The sequence below is a fragment of the Larimichthys crocea genome, chromosome VII (genome assembly GCF_000972845.2).
Source record: "Larimichthys crocea isolate SSNF chromosome VII, L_crocea_2.0, whole genome shotgun sequence".
NCBI classification, from domain to species: domain Eukaryota; kingdom Metazoa; phylum Chordata; class Actinopteri; family Sciaenidae; genus Larimichthys; species Larimichthys crocea.
This window is the reverse complement of record NC_040017.1, coordinates 7,078,840-7,093,029: the sequence shown is the minus strand read 5'-3', so window position 1 is coordinate 7,093,029 and position 14,190 is coordinate 7,078,840. Positions and strand designations below refer to the sequence as shown.

Genomic DNA, 14,190 nt, shown 5'->3' with positions numbered 1-14,190 from the left:
CTTTTGATTGATTTTTTTTTTTACTGCACATTTTTAATCTGTTAACAAGTACACAGACAGACTTGTCTGCCGGTAGCCTCCAATATGACAGCGAGTCGTGCAGATAAACATGCCGTCTTGCAAATTCAGTCTGACAGGTGCTCCGGCATTCCTGTACTGTAGCAAACTGAGGTTAACTCTTTTATTCCTGCTCAGTCAGTCCTTGAGATCCAGTAACTAAGCACATATGGTAGATAGCCTGTCCTGATCTGCCTTAAGAGGACAAAGACGGGTGGTGTTGAAATTAAGTTTCAGTTAAACTGGTTTTCCTGACTGGTGTGAGCTTGTCTGGATCAAGGTGGGGTTCTCCCATTCCATGAGGGTAACCGGGAACATGCATGCGGAAAGTTTATGGCACGTGTAGCTTCTGAAATACACAACGCTGCAATAAGACGGTGCTACAGCATACAAAATAAATCATAAAAACACATAGCATACATCATAAAAACACTTGCAAAATGTTTTATTTGCCTTTAGCTCAGTTACAAGTACACTCTTGTCAATCATTTCCAGCAGAAGCTCCTTGTGTAAGAAAGTTAGTGTAAAAAAAAGATTATTTGATACATTGAAATAAATACGAGGTACATTTGTTCTATTCAGAAGATTACAAATCAGTCTTAAGAGGTCATAGGAGCCCTAGTAGAATGAAGACTCTGTTGACAAATATAGAATTGACAAGTCCAACAGATGTGTATGTGGCAAACTTATACGGCACTTCAATCTCCCTCCTCCTCCTGGCACTATCATCGTTTTTTGGCACTCTGTACCACGAGTACAACACCTGCAGGCTCAAGGTTTTCACTACCTGCCGAGTTCCCACTAATGCTACAGCTCCCAGCAGAGAACGTGCAGCGCCGGACGCCAGTCCATTTGCCGTCAGTGTGGGTAAGGGTACAGGCAACGCCCCCCGGGGCACAAAAGCCGGCCCCAGCTGCTCGTCCACCCAGTATCCCACACAGCACCCGGCCCCTACTCCTAGGATGGTGGTCGTATCCCCCCGCGTGGTGCTGTAATGGTCCAGCTCTGGGTATGTGTAGCTGAGGAAGAGGGGTAGTAATAACCCCACGACGGGGGCGATGGGGCTGGTGAGCTGGAAACGGTCAAAGGCTTCCCAATATGGGTAGGTGAGGAACAGGAGGACAGCTGAGATTAGAACGCCACAGATCACATCCTGAAAGCAGAACAATGACGATATTTTTGACAAACACTCCAGTGATGTGAAGATTGATACTACTCTCATAGTCATATGGAAATTATAAGGCTACAGCGAGCAGCCATTTAGCCTAGTTTAGATCAACTAGAAACAGGGGAAACAGCTTTCCTGGCTCTGTTAGAAGAAAACAAAATCCCCCTAAAGCTTACAAATGAACGTATTATATCTATATTATAACGACAGGTTGTGGTTTCATGGGGGTTATGTGCCCAGTAACCCCTGTAAAACCACAGCCTAACGTTATTAAAATGTCTCTTACCCACATATGTCCTTTTTACTGATTATATGTGTTAACTGGTGAGCTTTAGAGGTGCTTGTTGGTGGATTTTGTTACGTTTGGACAGAGTCAGACTGGCTGTTTTCAGTCTTTATGCTAAGCTACGCTAACCAGCTGCTGGCTTATGTTTAATACAAACACATGAGAGTACTGTTAGGCTTCTTATGCAACCCTTGGCAAGAAGGCGAATAAGCATATTTCACAAAATGTTCAAGTATTATTTTTTTTTGGTATATTTTCAATCATAGCTGTGATGAGGCCGCCCAGATATCTGTCATAAATGCGCACAGAAACATAACGGATTTCATAAATATTATGGCATGGAGATTTCCAAATCAAAAGAAACAAGTGCCTGCTGCATTAAAAGTCCTGGATCAAAGCCACAGCCAGGCAGTTTAAACAGAAACAGATATGAATTATGAATCCTGCATTGAGCTTGAATGTTTTATGCTCTAGTGTGTGTGTGTGTGTGCAGAGGGACTAGCTCACCAAAACTGAGTGCATGCCAGTGTAGAGGCGGCTCAGACACACCAAGGATGACACCGTCACTGCGATCAGCAGACCCACTTCGAACTGGAACTGAGACAAGGAAACACACACTTAGATCACTAACCATCACAGTGACTGATCTGTAGATACTTCACACATTCTCACACACACACACACACACACACACACACACACACACACGTACACAGATTCGATCTAGAATGCGCCACATGCGTCACGTGCGTCCAACATGTGAAAACACAAGAATGGTTGTCATTTGGTATTTTTTTGACCTTGTTTTTTTTCCTGTTGGTTTGTGACCAAATCATCCATTCGTCAATCCTCTTAACAGCGACGTGTAACTCCTCTCTCTGACACTTATCCATTCTGCCGTGTTGACGTACTGCCCGTCATTAAGTCACTGCTCCTTTATTCCTCTACTGTCTCTCCATCCTCTCTCTCCGCCCTCCTTTACCTATGGCGGCAAGTTTTGTTCCACCCTCCATTTCAATAACAGTGAGAAGAGAGGCCTTGTGTATTCATTCACCTCCTCTGCCCTCCCCTCCTGTGACCACCCCCCCTCCTCCTCGCTGCCTTTTTTCCTTCCTTTTCCTTTTGTCTTTTCCTGTCTTTTGCAGCTGGAAGCCTATTCACTGGTAGTTCATGAAGAGAGGGTTGTTTTTGAATGGCCACAAAGGGTGCCAGGGACAGGAGGGGGTCACTCTGTGATTGACTGTCGTGACCTCCGACCTGCTCCGGGAACCGGGTGAGTTGCCCCAAGGCCTTGTGGCTATTCAGGAGCCTCTGCAACAGCCTGCTAGTCATCTATAGCTATGCGTGCTCTTTTCTTTCAGGGGAATCCTTGAGGAATGTCAGGCCTCAGTTAAGTGCTTTACTGTACATAGGTTGTCTCGGGGTTGTTGAGATGATTACTCTGACCTTGAGAACGGCACTGCAAGAAAATGAAGGCCAACAGCTGAAATGATGTGACCACAAATCAGGCTGACAGCTGTAGAGGCCGTAAACTACTAACTGAAGGATTTAGGATTCACCCGGTTCCTCATTAAAACACAGTACTTGATTAAGACAGCCTATGATTGAGCCACTGTGTGTTTTATTGACTTGGCAGTAGAGTGGGGAGAGATAAAGAGGCGAAGAGTCAGGAGGAGGGAGGATTGACAGTCATTGACTCGGTCGAGTCCATCAGAAGACCAAACAGTGGCTCGACGGGTGTGGCTGATGGTGACTGATGATGACTGCTGGCCCCACCTCTCCCTGTCCATTGTCCAACAACTCAGTCAGGACTCTGTGATGGACAGCGGGGCCACTCCCTTCATCCCACTCAGCTACCAGTGGGCTAGCTGCCATCCACAGGCTCACAGTGCCTCGAATAGTCAATGCTTTGGTTTAAGTGAAGCTGCTCACGTGGATCAACTTATTGAACTGGAGCCTCACTAATCTGATGGGAAGCTATAAAATTCAATGGCAGTTTAACAGCACTGATAATGAGATACCTACGGTCACAATTACAGTTCGACATCCACTTGGCCCACATTTTCTAGCTTTAATGAGGTGCAAGTATGTCATTCGCAGTTCGCAATGGCCATATTATCATTTGTCATTGTAATGAGTAGTGTAACATGACTACCACCGTTTCAGTAATAGTTGCACATCAAAAAACAATGTACAGTAATTGTTACTGCCATCTCTAAATGTCAGACAGACTTTTTTTTCCAGTTAACGCTTGAAATTGATTGAAATTTTCTTTCCATAATCATTAACTGGAGAGATGCCTCATTGGTCACGGGGCAGATTATATATTTAGACTTTGAAAGCAAGAGAAAATGTACAAGAACAACTTGATGTACAATGGAGGCATAGAGATAATTTTCGTTCATCTCTGTTAAGAGTATATACACAAGACTAGTTGGTATAGAAGTACCAGGTAAGTATAGACAAGAGTCTACAGCCAAGCTAGTGGCTCTGTGAGGTTGAACTTCAGAACAGCAGTGCATTGAGCTAAATAGGTTTGCAATGGTATCAGATTTTCATGGTACGATAACCATCCTAGAAAATACCATGGTATAATCATCTATCGGTTACCTTTAAAGGAATGAATACTGAAGGTTTTTATTGGATGAGCAAAGGCTTTATTATAATTTCACAATATATTATGCACAATATATTTTTTAATAACACTAATACCACAGATACTGAAGATAACAGTTGTTTATAACATGGTATACCATATCTTGGTATACTGCTGCAATCCCAGAGCTAAAGCTGCTAAGTTAGTACAGTAGTCCCTCGCTATAACGCGGTTCACTTTTCGTGGACTCGCTGTACCCCGTACTGTACAAAATACGTGTAAAAAGATGTGTGTGGTTAGGGGTTTTACGGCCTTAAAACATGTATAATAATTGTTAAACTTACTTCGCGGATTTCGTTTATTGCGGGTTATTTTTAGAACGTATCCCCTGCGATAAACGAGGGACCACTGTATCCCAACAAGGTCACAATAACAAGGCTAATATGCTTGCGGTTGGCAGATAATGTTAAGCATGTTCCCCATGTTAGTTTGGCATGTTAGCATGTTAATTAGCTCTAATGTACAGCAGAGGCTGATTTGATCATAAACTCACAGGATAAACTGATATCGTGATCTGATGATGGTGCTGAATGAAAAGTTAAGGGATCATCAAAGTTACAGTTCATTGTGTCTGTGCCGAAACAGTTAGACATTTCATTAAAAACAAAAAACTGTCAACCGAAATCTGAATCTTGCAGTGGAGTCATGGTGGTTCCTGAGGGGAATATGGATGTCTGGAACCAGTTTCATAGAAATCCACCCAATGGTTGTTGAGATATTTCACTCAAAAACAAAAATATCAACCACATGGTGGCATTGAAAGAAAAGTCATTAGGCTTTATCTCCTCGGTTTAATGAATGTCTGTACAAAGTTTAATGGGAAGCAATCTGATGCATATTTCAGTCGGGACCAAAGTGAGGGACTGAGGAATGGACTAACATTGCCATTCACAATGCCACAATACTAGCTTGGGTTAATAATTAAACCCCAAAGATCCACTTGGTAGCTTTTCTCAGCTTTCAACCATATGCCAATGTCTTCTTCAGTGACTGGAACCACTGTCTTGGTTCAGGATTGGTCTTGATGAATGGCATTGAATGTGAATCATTCTTCTCCATCCACTGACCCATGGTTGATGACTTTGACTGCTTTCCAGTAAGTGCTGTGACCCATTTTGGATCTGAGCCAGCACCATTTGCTGATGAAGTCTTGATGATGCATTTGAAAGCATCTCATGTAATAATTACAAAGCAATATCATATATGTATCAGTAAGTACTGTAGCTCACAACTTCCTAGAGTGAACTGAATCAGCGCTATCAGTGATGCTCACCTGTATCCTGGAGGTAGCGCTTAGTAAAACCGTGAAGGAGATGGCGGTGGCGGCCATGGCATGGGTGGAAGGCAGCCCGTATTCGGCATCGACACGGGTCTCCAGCTTGACCACAGGGGGTGAGTAAGGGCGAGGCAGCTTCAGCATGTCTTTCATCACCTGGCCGATGTACATCACCATCTAAGAGAGGAGAGAGGGCACAAGCAATTTGGAGGAAGATAATAAGAAACCGAGTAGAAGAAGTAAAGTCCTGATGAGGCTATGCTCTAGAGCTCTTATAAATAATTAATTAGCATTTCTACTAAAAAAAAACAAAAGAAGGGAAAAAGCAGACTAACCCTGGTATAAAGTGCAGATGCTGCAGTCAGTACAGTAACAAAATCTATTGTAAGAAACTGAGAATCGAAGACAGCATGGTTTGCTGGCGCAGAGTCTTTAACCGATGGGGGTCAGACCGAGGGCTCTTGACACAATGACACACTCCTTGCAAGGTGTGTGTGTGTGGTGCATAGGTACGAGTGGGTGTTTGTATGTGTGTGTGTGTGTGTGTGTGTGTTTGCATCCTGCCAAATGTGCTGCCTATTCTCTTTCATGAGCTCCCCAGCGGCCCTTGGAGGGGCAGCCTGCTCCAGCTCCAGGTTTATTTAAAGCTCTGCCTTGTATATTTAATGAATGGCTGTCTTCACAAGGAGCAGGGAGGCAGTGCACAGAGAGCGAGCAGGACACTAATGTGTGTGTTTAAGGGAGAGAATAGAGAGGTTGTTATTACCATCTCCACTGACACTGTAATCAGGGAATTCTTGTTACCATGGCAAGTGAGATCTAAAAGTGCATCTACTGACCCGCTGTTTGTGTGGCAACTTGGAGACACTGAAAACATTCAAAGCGGACAATAATATGTGGATACCAGAACATTGCAATCTCTCATTGTGATTAATATGCTGCTATAAAACTTTCAAAAGATTTCCCCGAAGAGTGAAGGCAGAGATTTTGGATGCTGGCTGCAGGGACTTTTTTCTATAAGCTACAAGAGCATTTGTGAGGTCCAACTCTAATGTTGGCCTGCCTTGCAGGTGGTGTTCCAGTTCACCCCAAAGATGTTGGATGGGGTTGGGGTCAGGGATAAGTGCAGTCCAGTCAAGTTCTTCCACTACAAACTGATAAAACGAACTTGGCTTTCTGCATATGGACATTAACACTGGTTATTTTTTTATTTGAACTTTTACTAAGTTAGTAACTAATTAGTTTCGGGCTGTGGGTCAAACAAATGCTTCTGTGTAACTTCAACAGTTTAATGTCTGTCACGACAACTGAACACTGACCAACTATGTGATACATCACGTTATGGTTTAACTTCATATGACTCCGCCTATATAAACAATCACTTATTTTACAAGCAAGGTGTAATATGAAATATAGTTCCTTTTCTAACTGAATACAAATGAAATAAATTAAATTGCATTCATTCACTAAAATCATGTCATCTCTACTATCTTCACAAAAATAAATCTCATCTTACATTACAAAACGGAGTCTTCTGCAAACTGCTGAGACAAAGTTGACAGCAGCAGCGAAAGCATCTAAAACATCCTTCTATGTGGTGGCTTTGAGATTTCCCTTAGATGGAAAGTGCGTGAACCAAAATACACTTTCATAACAATAAATCAGTTTCATTCCATCAGCTGATGATTATGCTCTAAGCAGTTCATTACGTAGATTTTTATTTCAGGGGTCACTCTAACATCATTCAAACTTTTTTTTTTCTTTCCAGCTGTGAAGAAGAGAAGAAGTTGAAGAGTTGGTACTCAAATGCCACATTAGTGATATCGAAGCAGCCATGGGTGTCCACCTTAAGAATGCACCTGCAAGGACCCAGAAGGGGATGAGATTTTGAAATACAATACTCACACGTTTTAGTTCTGGTTTAAAGATGCTGTACTTTGGATAAAACAAAGACATTTTGTATCCTGAATGCTGTTTGTTTATGGCATGTATTAATGCATGAAAGTATTAATAATTAAAAGAAATATAGATATATGTACACAATATTGGTATGCTTTCACCAAATTATCTCTAAACTTGGAGTTTAGCATTCAAGTCACATTCTGTTTTACAGTATGGGTGTAATTCAGAAGGAATGTCTAAATTATATGACACAGTTGTGTTTATTCAATTATATCACCCTCAGAAATCACCTTAAGATTCTGTTCTCATGTGACAAAGGGTCAAAATAAAGTCAAGCTGTGCCTTGACCTCCACTAGACGCAGTTTAAGAATCAAAAAGTAAAGTCTAATGGTTGTAAATATGTTTATAGTAACAGACTGAGAAATATAATTATCTACATGCAGCACACAAGCTGTGCTTGTTATCGGCTTTGTGTTACTGTCAACTTAATGTAGGTGGCAGTAGGAGGTATACGTAAAACCACAAATGTAACTGAAATTTCTCTTCTTACAGTATTTTTCCTAAGTATGTCGGTGTTTGATGGCTTGACTTAAAAGTAAATATTATATAAGATGAGATAATCTTGCTCTAAGCTGTTGAAACAAGGTGAGTTGAACCCCACTCCACCAGACATCGTATATTGACTTTATTATCTGACTGACATGGAAATCTTTGCTGAGTTCTGGCTTCATACTCTCCAACTTGGAACTAAGGTGCAAAAACATCCCCAGAACCACCCAACCAAACCTAACCGAACCGAACCTAACCAAGCATGAATGAGGGAGAAATTGAGACTTCCAACAAAAGGGGTATTTGTTTCTCTGTCCTCTGATCGTGCCTGAATATAATGTTTATTATTCCAGTATTCATAGAACTACCTACACTGTACCTACACACATGCACCAAGAATAATTGGTACCATTAAGTGAACAATAAACAGAGGACAGACAATGATAAACCCATTTACCACATCTGAACCAATCCATTCAGCATGACTGTGTATTCATACAACAAGCTATACTGTGTACACATTATCCACGGTGTCCCCCACTCTGCCCTCACACAATGAATCTGCCTACCAGTACAAGTGCTTGCATGATATGATCCCCTCGCCCAACCCCCTGCGCTCGCCGTCAACACAAACATCATATTCAACTGGCAGGAGCCAGCGTCTCATTGGTGTCTTTGTATGAGTCACATCAAAAAAAAAAAAAAAAAAAAAAAAAAAAAAGAAAGAAAGAAGGGAACTGACCCTGGGACAGTCTGGTCACATTAAGGGAGAGTTAAAGACAGGTCAAGACACACAAACAGACACACAGTTTGTGTTTTCTCGTGAATAAGTGTATTGATCAAGGCCAGTGCGGCTTTGGACTTTGATCTGTCAACATGTGGATTGCAGTGTGCGTGTGTGGACACACAAATGTGTCTGTATGGAGAAACACACAAGATGTTTGTTTTGTTCCACATAAAACAGCTGATCTGGTTACAAGTTCATATTTTCACAGGGCATAAAAGAGTCATGAAGTTGCAGGAAAATATACTAATAGAATTGCTGGCGATAATAAATCACGCTCTTAGGGGAAATAAGAACGGTCTGTGCAAACAAAACAGTAGCATAATGATAATAACACATTTTACATCATACAGATCTTGGGTTTAACAATAAGGCCATTAGAAGTTCAACTGGCTGTAGAACTCATCAGCAGCACATAATAAAGATTGATTTGTACAGTGGGTACTTAGGGAATCATGCTGTTACCTGCTCTCTTAAATCAAGAACGATCTTCTCAAGAGCCTCTTTGTAATATGACTATGAAGCCAACATGCCCAAACCCCACAGCAGGGTTCCTGAGAGTTTAATGCAGCAGTCTAGTTTTAAGTGACGTTCAGCCTTTAATGCTCATCGATTTTACAACCCTCGTGTTCTTTTATGAACTTGCCTTTTTAGTATACTGCTTTTCCAGAGTTTGGTACAGTTTTTGTTTTGCTCAGTGGGCCTTCACTTCTCCAATTCATATTAAAAAAAATAGCTTCATTTAAAGTAATTCATCAACATGCTAACATGCTAACTTGTCCATGTCCATGGCTGTAGACTAACCAGCTGAACACTGACGACTGGCTTTGTGAAGATGACCCCGCAAATCCTGCGAGAACTCTGATTTTGGAGTGTACCAAAATAAAACAGGACACCAGAAAACACTTTGCACTGTTTCTACGCAGAACAATCTGGGCCGAAAAGGCCCAAAAAAAGAAGGGAAACGGGCGCAGAAATTGGGTAGGATCCCAGGATCGATCACCAATCTTAGTCATATCTCAAACTTTAATGAGAAAGACTAGCTGTGACTTAAGATCAGAACCTTTACATATCGCACACCACAGGATTTTATCTGCTGATTGTCACCACAAACTGACCTAGAATGGTCCAAATTGGTCTGATCGTCGTCAGACCCAAAATAGTACTCAACCGGCTCATCAGTCATTATTATCATCACTATGTGCCCTTATTTTTAGCCTTGTTTCACTCGTACAACCTTCCATTTTTAGCTGCTCCCCATAGAGGTCACCATGCTTATTTGGGACTAATACAAAAGGTTTGTTAATCATTTTTGTAACTTATCTCATCACTGACAGCTAAGCCAGCCCTGATGAAGATGATGTCACTAAAAGAGTTTTGTCTTCTGGGAATAAAGTGAGTTTTTGTCATTGAATGTGACCCTCTTCAGTCATCCACATCAGTGTATGCCCTTTATTTTCGTCATTATACAACTTGAGATATTTGATATTCCACACAGCACAGTAGGTGCATGATTTGCATAACACTATGCTACAATAATAACATACAATACGGCTATGTAATTCATGACCATATGGTAAATGACAGTTGCTGTTTTCTAAGTCAACCAAAGTCGCACTTTAGGTACAAGGCAACAGAGAGTCGTGAAGGACACAAAAGGTACATGGTGTGTGTAAGGTGCGTGTGTGTGCAATTCACAGGCCTCTAATTTGTTTTCTAATGCATCTGAGCCTTCATTTGCATGAGTGCACTTCAATCGCTGGAGTGAGTTGCCAGTTTTGTGTTTGAGACGAGAGAGAAAGAGTGCCCAGGCTCTCTGTGAACCTTAGATAACTCCACCAGCACAATGGCAGGGTGCTGTTAGAAGTTAGAAGTGCAGGGTGAAGTGCCCCGAGGGTTGACAGACCAAATGGTTGGTCCACAGAGAGAGACACAGAGAGAGAAAGCTCTGAGCGTTGATGAGGCCAATAAAACACTCTGATAGTAGACTAGGGGAGGAGAACACAGAGTAAAGCTGGTAATGTCTAACTAGAGGGAGGGCAATGAGTGTGTTTAGCAGGCGAGGTGGGTAGTGCGAGTATGTGTGTGTGTGTTGGTGTTTATGTGTGTTTGAAAGGAGTTCACACAGGGGCCTGGTGCAACCGGGATGCCAGAAGAATGGTGTCTCTTTCCCCCTGGGGGAGGCCAAACAAGGGGTTCAGACACAGGGCATCCACCAAGTGCTCGGGGCGGGGACACAAAGGGCACAAAAACACACACACACACACACACACACACACACACGCACACACACAGTGCAGGAGTGAGGGGGTATGCCTGTCTGTGTCTGTCTGTGTCTCCTAAAGTGTCAAATACACTCTTCTGCGACCACATGTGACATGTTTTCAGGGTCTCTTGTCACAATGTGCTGGATTTTATCAGAGTAAACATCTAAAAAGGGGAGATCCTAACAAGTCTTTATCCACTGATGTGTCCTCATGTGTGGCCGCTCACCATGTCAGGGGCCCCTGGTCAGGCTGGCCCCAGTGCCCCCCTGGCCTGGGGATATATATGGACATGGTGGTGTCAGAGTCAGGTCATTGGAGGGGGAGAAGGATGAAAGGAGGTTGAAAGGTGAAAAGAGGGAGATGGAATAAAGAGAGAAGAGAGGTGGCATTGTAGAATTGCCTGTTGAAGTGGTAACATGTACACACACACACACACACATTTTCCTTTCTAGCTGTAACTTACAACCCATATGTTGACCAGGCGTCGGCACAGGAACGGGTCCAGGTTCCAATGGATGCAGGGAAGACAGGTTATGTAGAAGATTTCGTGCCCCAGGCCGGCCGAAATCAGAAAAAGGAAGTGCAGTAGCCAGTTCCTCACTTCATATTGAGGTGGCCCGCTGCTGCCCTGCAGACGATAAACATCAATGGACACAAAATATGACGGAACAGAGTGTCTAAAGATGGAACAGGACCAGATCAGATTAGATCTACCAAACAACCATGCAGTCACGCTTATTTTGGTTACACACAGCAGCACATTACATTACATTTAATAAGTTATAGCAGGCAGCAGGTCACAACCTGCTGGATAGTCAGCTGGTTGAAGTAGCAGAATAGTCAAAAAATGTACTTCCTAAACACTTGTCATGGGGTCAAGGAAAGATGTAACGGAGAAATTATTAGGGCATCCATGGTGCTCAGAGAATCTGACAGCGCTTACACTAGGCTACATCATGTGACGGCAGATGTTATGGTCTGTGGCGAAACCACAATATTCAGAAGAAAGACTACAACAAGCGGCTCTTAGAGACTTCTCCTCGTGCATTCTTACCGTGTTGTTTCATGCAAGATATATAAAACGCGGACAACTGGGTGAAAGATATGACTTCATTATTAACGACAGTGCTGATAAAATGGATAAAAAATAAATATATAACTGATGAAAAGGAATATAGGCCACCTGTCACAAACGTGAATATAGCAATATAGCATATAGCAACATATGAGCAAGTTATGGCAAAAGATGGAAGCAAGGGTACCTTGTCTGATGACCTGCAGGGATGCTGGAAACCCATCACAGTTAGAGGACAAAGTACTGACCATCACACTAAATGCTGTGTTATATTCATGTTTACATATTAATTTGAACGTCTAGAATAACTTAAGTTAATAAGTTATCTAGTTATCAACAACAACTTGAGTGCTAAAGGTGAGAAATTAAGCAATGAAACACCTTTATTTAACATTTAGAGAATTCATACAGCTCTTATTACGGCTGCCACCTGAATACCTATTCGACTATTCGGCCGCACCCCAAGATGACCCCGATTACATCACTATGACATGACCTGGGTCATATTCTTAGACAGTACAAAGCTCTCTCCAGAGCTACAAAAGACAGAATAAAGGTGAACAACTAAGCTGGGCTTCATGTGTGAAACTGAGTAACCCTTTAAGAGTTTCATAAGTGCTCCATGTGACACCGTTTAGACTTCTTTTCTCATATATAGGGAAAGCTTCATGAGCATTAATAATTTACACCGTCACAGGGTTCTAAATTCCTAAGACTGTATTCATCTCCACTTTGGTAGTGCTCTAAATAAATTGTCTGTACAAGAAAATGGAGACAGAGAAGAATGTAAACATTGGACAACAGCGTCATTGTGTAGATGAGGATCTGGTGGCTGAGAAGAGACACGCAGACAAACAAGAAAAGCCAGTCACTGTTTAGTTTGCAAAGTCTACTTGTCTAAATACATGCAAATGCTCTTTTTAGTCAATGATTTCACCTGGTGAGCCTGTTTTGTATTTAACTTCCTTCCTATGTTTCAATAATTCAACTAAAATAATGCAAACCAGAGCTCAAATAGCAGAACTTTGAGCATTTATCTATTATTAAGCTCCGCCACTACAGTGAACACGTTGGTTTATGTTTCTAACTAAATTTGCCTTTTTAAGGTTCAACGCACATACATGTTGAAAGGCAGTAAATGACTTACACCGTCGGCATATCCGTTCTCCTTGTGTTTAAAGTTTGAATTCTTATCCTGCTTCTCCCATCTGACCCTCAGGTGTTCGTGGGATACGTCGGTGTGAAACGGTGTACCACTCGATGCGTGCGTCTTCCCTCGATCGTGGTGCGCGCCGTCGACGAGGAAGAGTCCGCATCGTCTCTGGAACCGGGCCACGAGCTCCGAGTCATGCAGGTAAGCCAGGAGATTCCGCATGTCAGCTGACTGACAGTGTAACAGCAGGGGGATGTGAGTTTTTGAACGAAAGGGGATAACAACAGGTGGTATATGCCCGGGCGGGGAGTACAGGTGCGGCTGCTATGCGCTCAGGTGTGCGCAGCTGGGTGGGGCTACACGTGGGCCGATCCTCTTGAGTAGTAGCAGCCAGTGTTTGACCGACCTTTATTCTGGAAGAGGTAGACTATTTATAGAAAATAAGATTTATGGCATGTCTATGATAGTAGGGTATCCATGGAGCCATTGTTGAGAACTGTAAACTCGCCTGATCTGGGATTGACTTTTGTTGTTCAACAGGAGCTCTGACAGAAATATTGATAAGTGATAGTGCAGAGACAAATAAGAGATCACAAGTCATTGTGCGGCCTTTTGTGGTAAATTGTCATAATTTGGAACATTTTGGACACAAATCCTATTTTTTTCTGGCATCATGTTGATCTCAGAGTCATCTGATTCCGTAATCTGCTGTCAAGATCCAGCTGACGTGAGTCTAATGGGACAGACTTTGAATCTGTGTGGGGGGCATGCAGAAATATCTTGGAAGTTGTTCTTATATATATGTTTCAGTTTTGTATTCAATTTATTTAATCTTATCGGCTTGTCATTTTCAGAAAACGTTGCATGGATAAAATAAGAAAGCTGTTTCTCCCTCATTATCATCATTACCATCACCATGGTAACGAAGCTTTGCTGAAGAAATCTCAAATCAGCAACATTGAGAGGACGATCCTTTAACAAATGCTTATGCAGGTCCACTTGGAGCTCCATGGTCA

At 42.3% G+C, this 14,190-nt stretch overlaps 1 protein-coding gene across 1 annotated transcript; it reads right to left on the bottom strand.

Moving 5' to 3' along the window:
• Positions 1-11: 11 nt before the first annotated feature.
• sgpp2 (sphingosine-1-phosphate phosphatase 2) lies at positions 12-13,745 on the bottom strand. The gene is made up of 5 exons (XM_019256271.2): positions 13,169-13,745; positions 11,410-11,574; positions 5,441-5,620; positions 2,019-2,108; positions 12-1,210 (listed from the first exon to the last, which is right to left on the bottom strand). The coding sequence occupies exons 1-5, from the start codon at positions 13,394-13,396 to the stop codon at positions 665-667; spliced, it is 1,209 nt and encodes a 402-aa protein (XP_019111816.1). The 5' UTR covers positions 13,397-13,745; the 3' UTR covers positions 12-664.
• Positions 13,746-14,190: the final 445 nt, after the last annotated feature.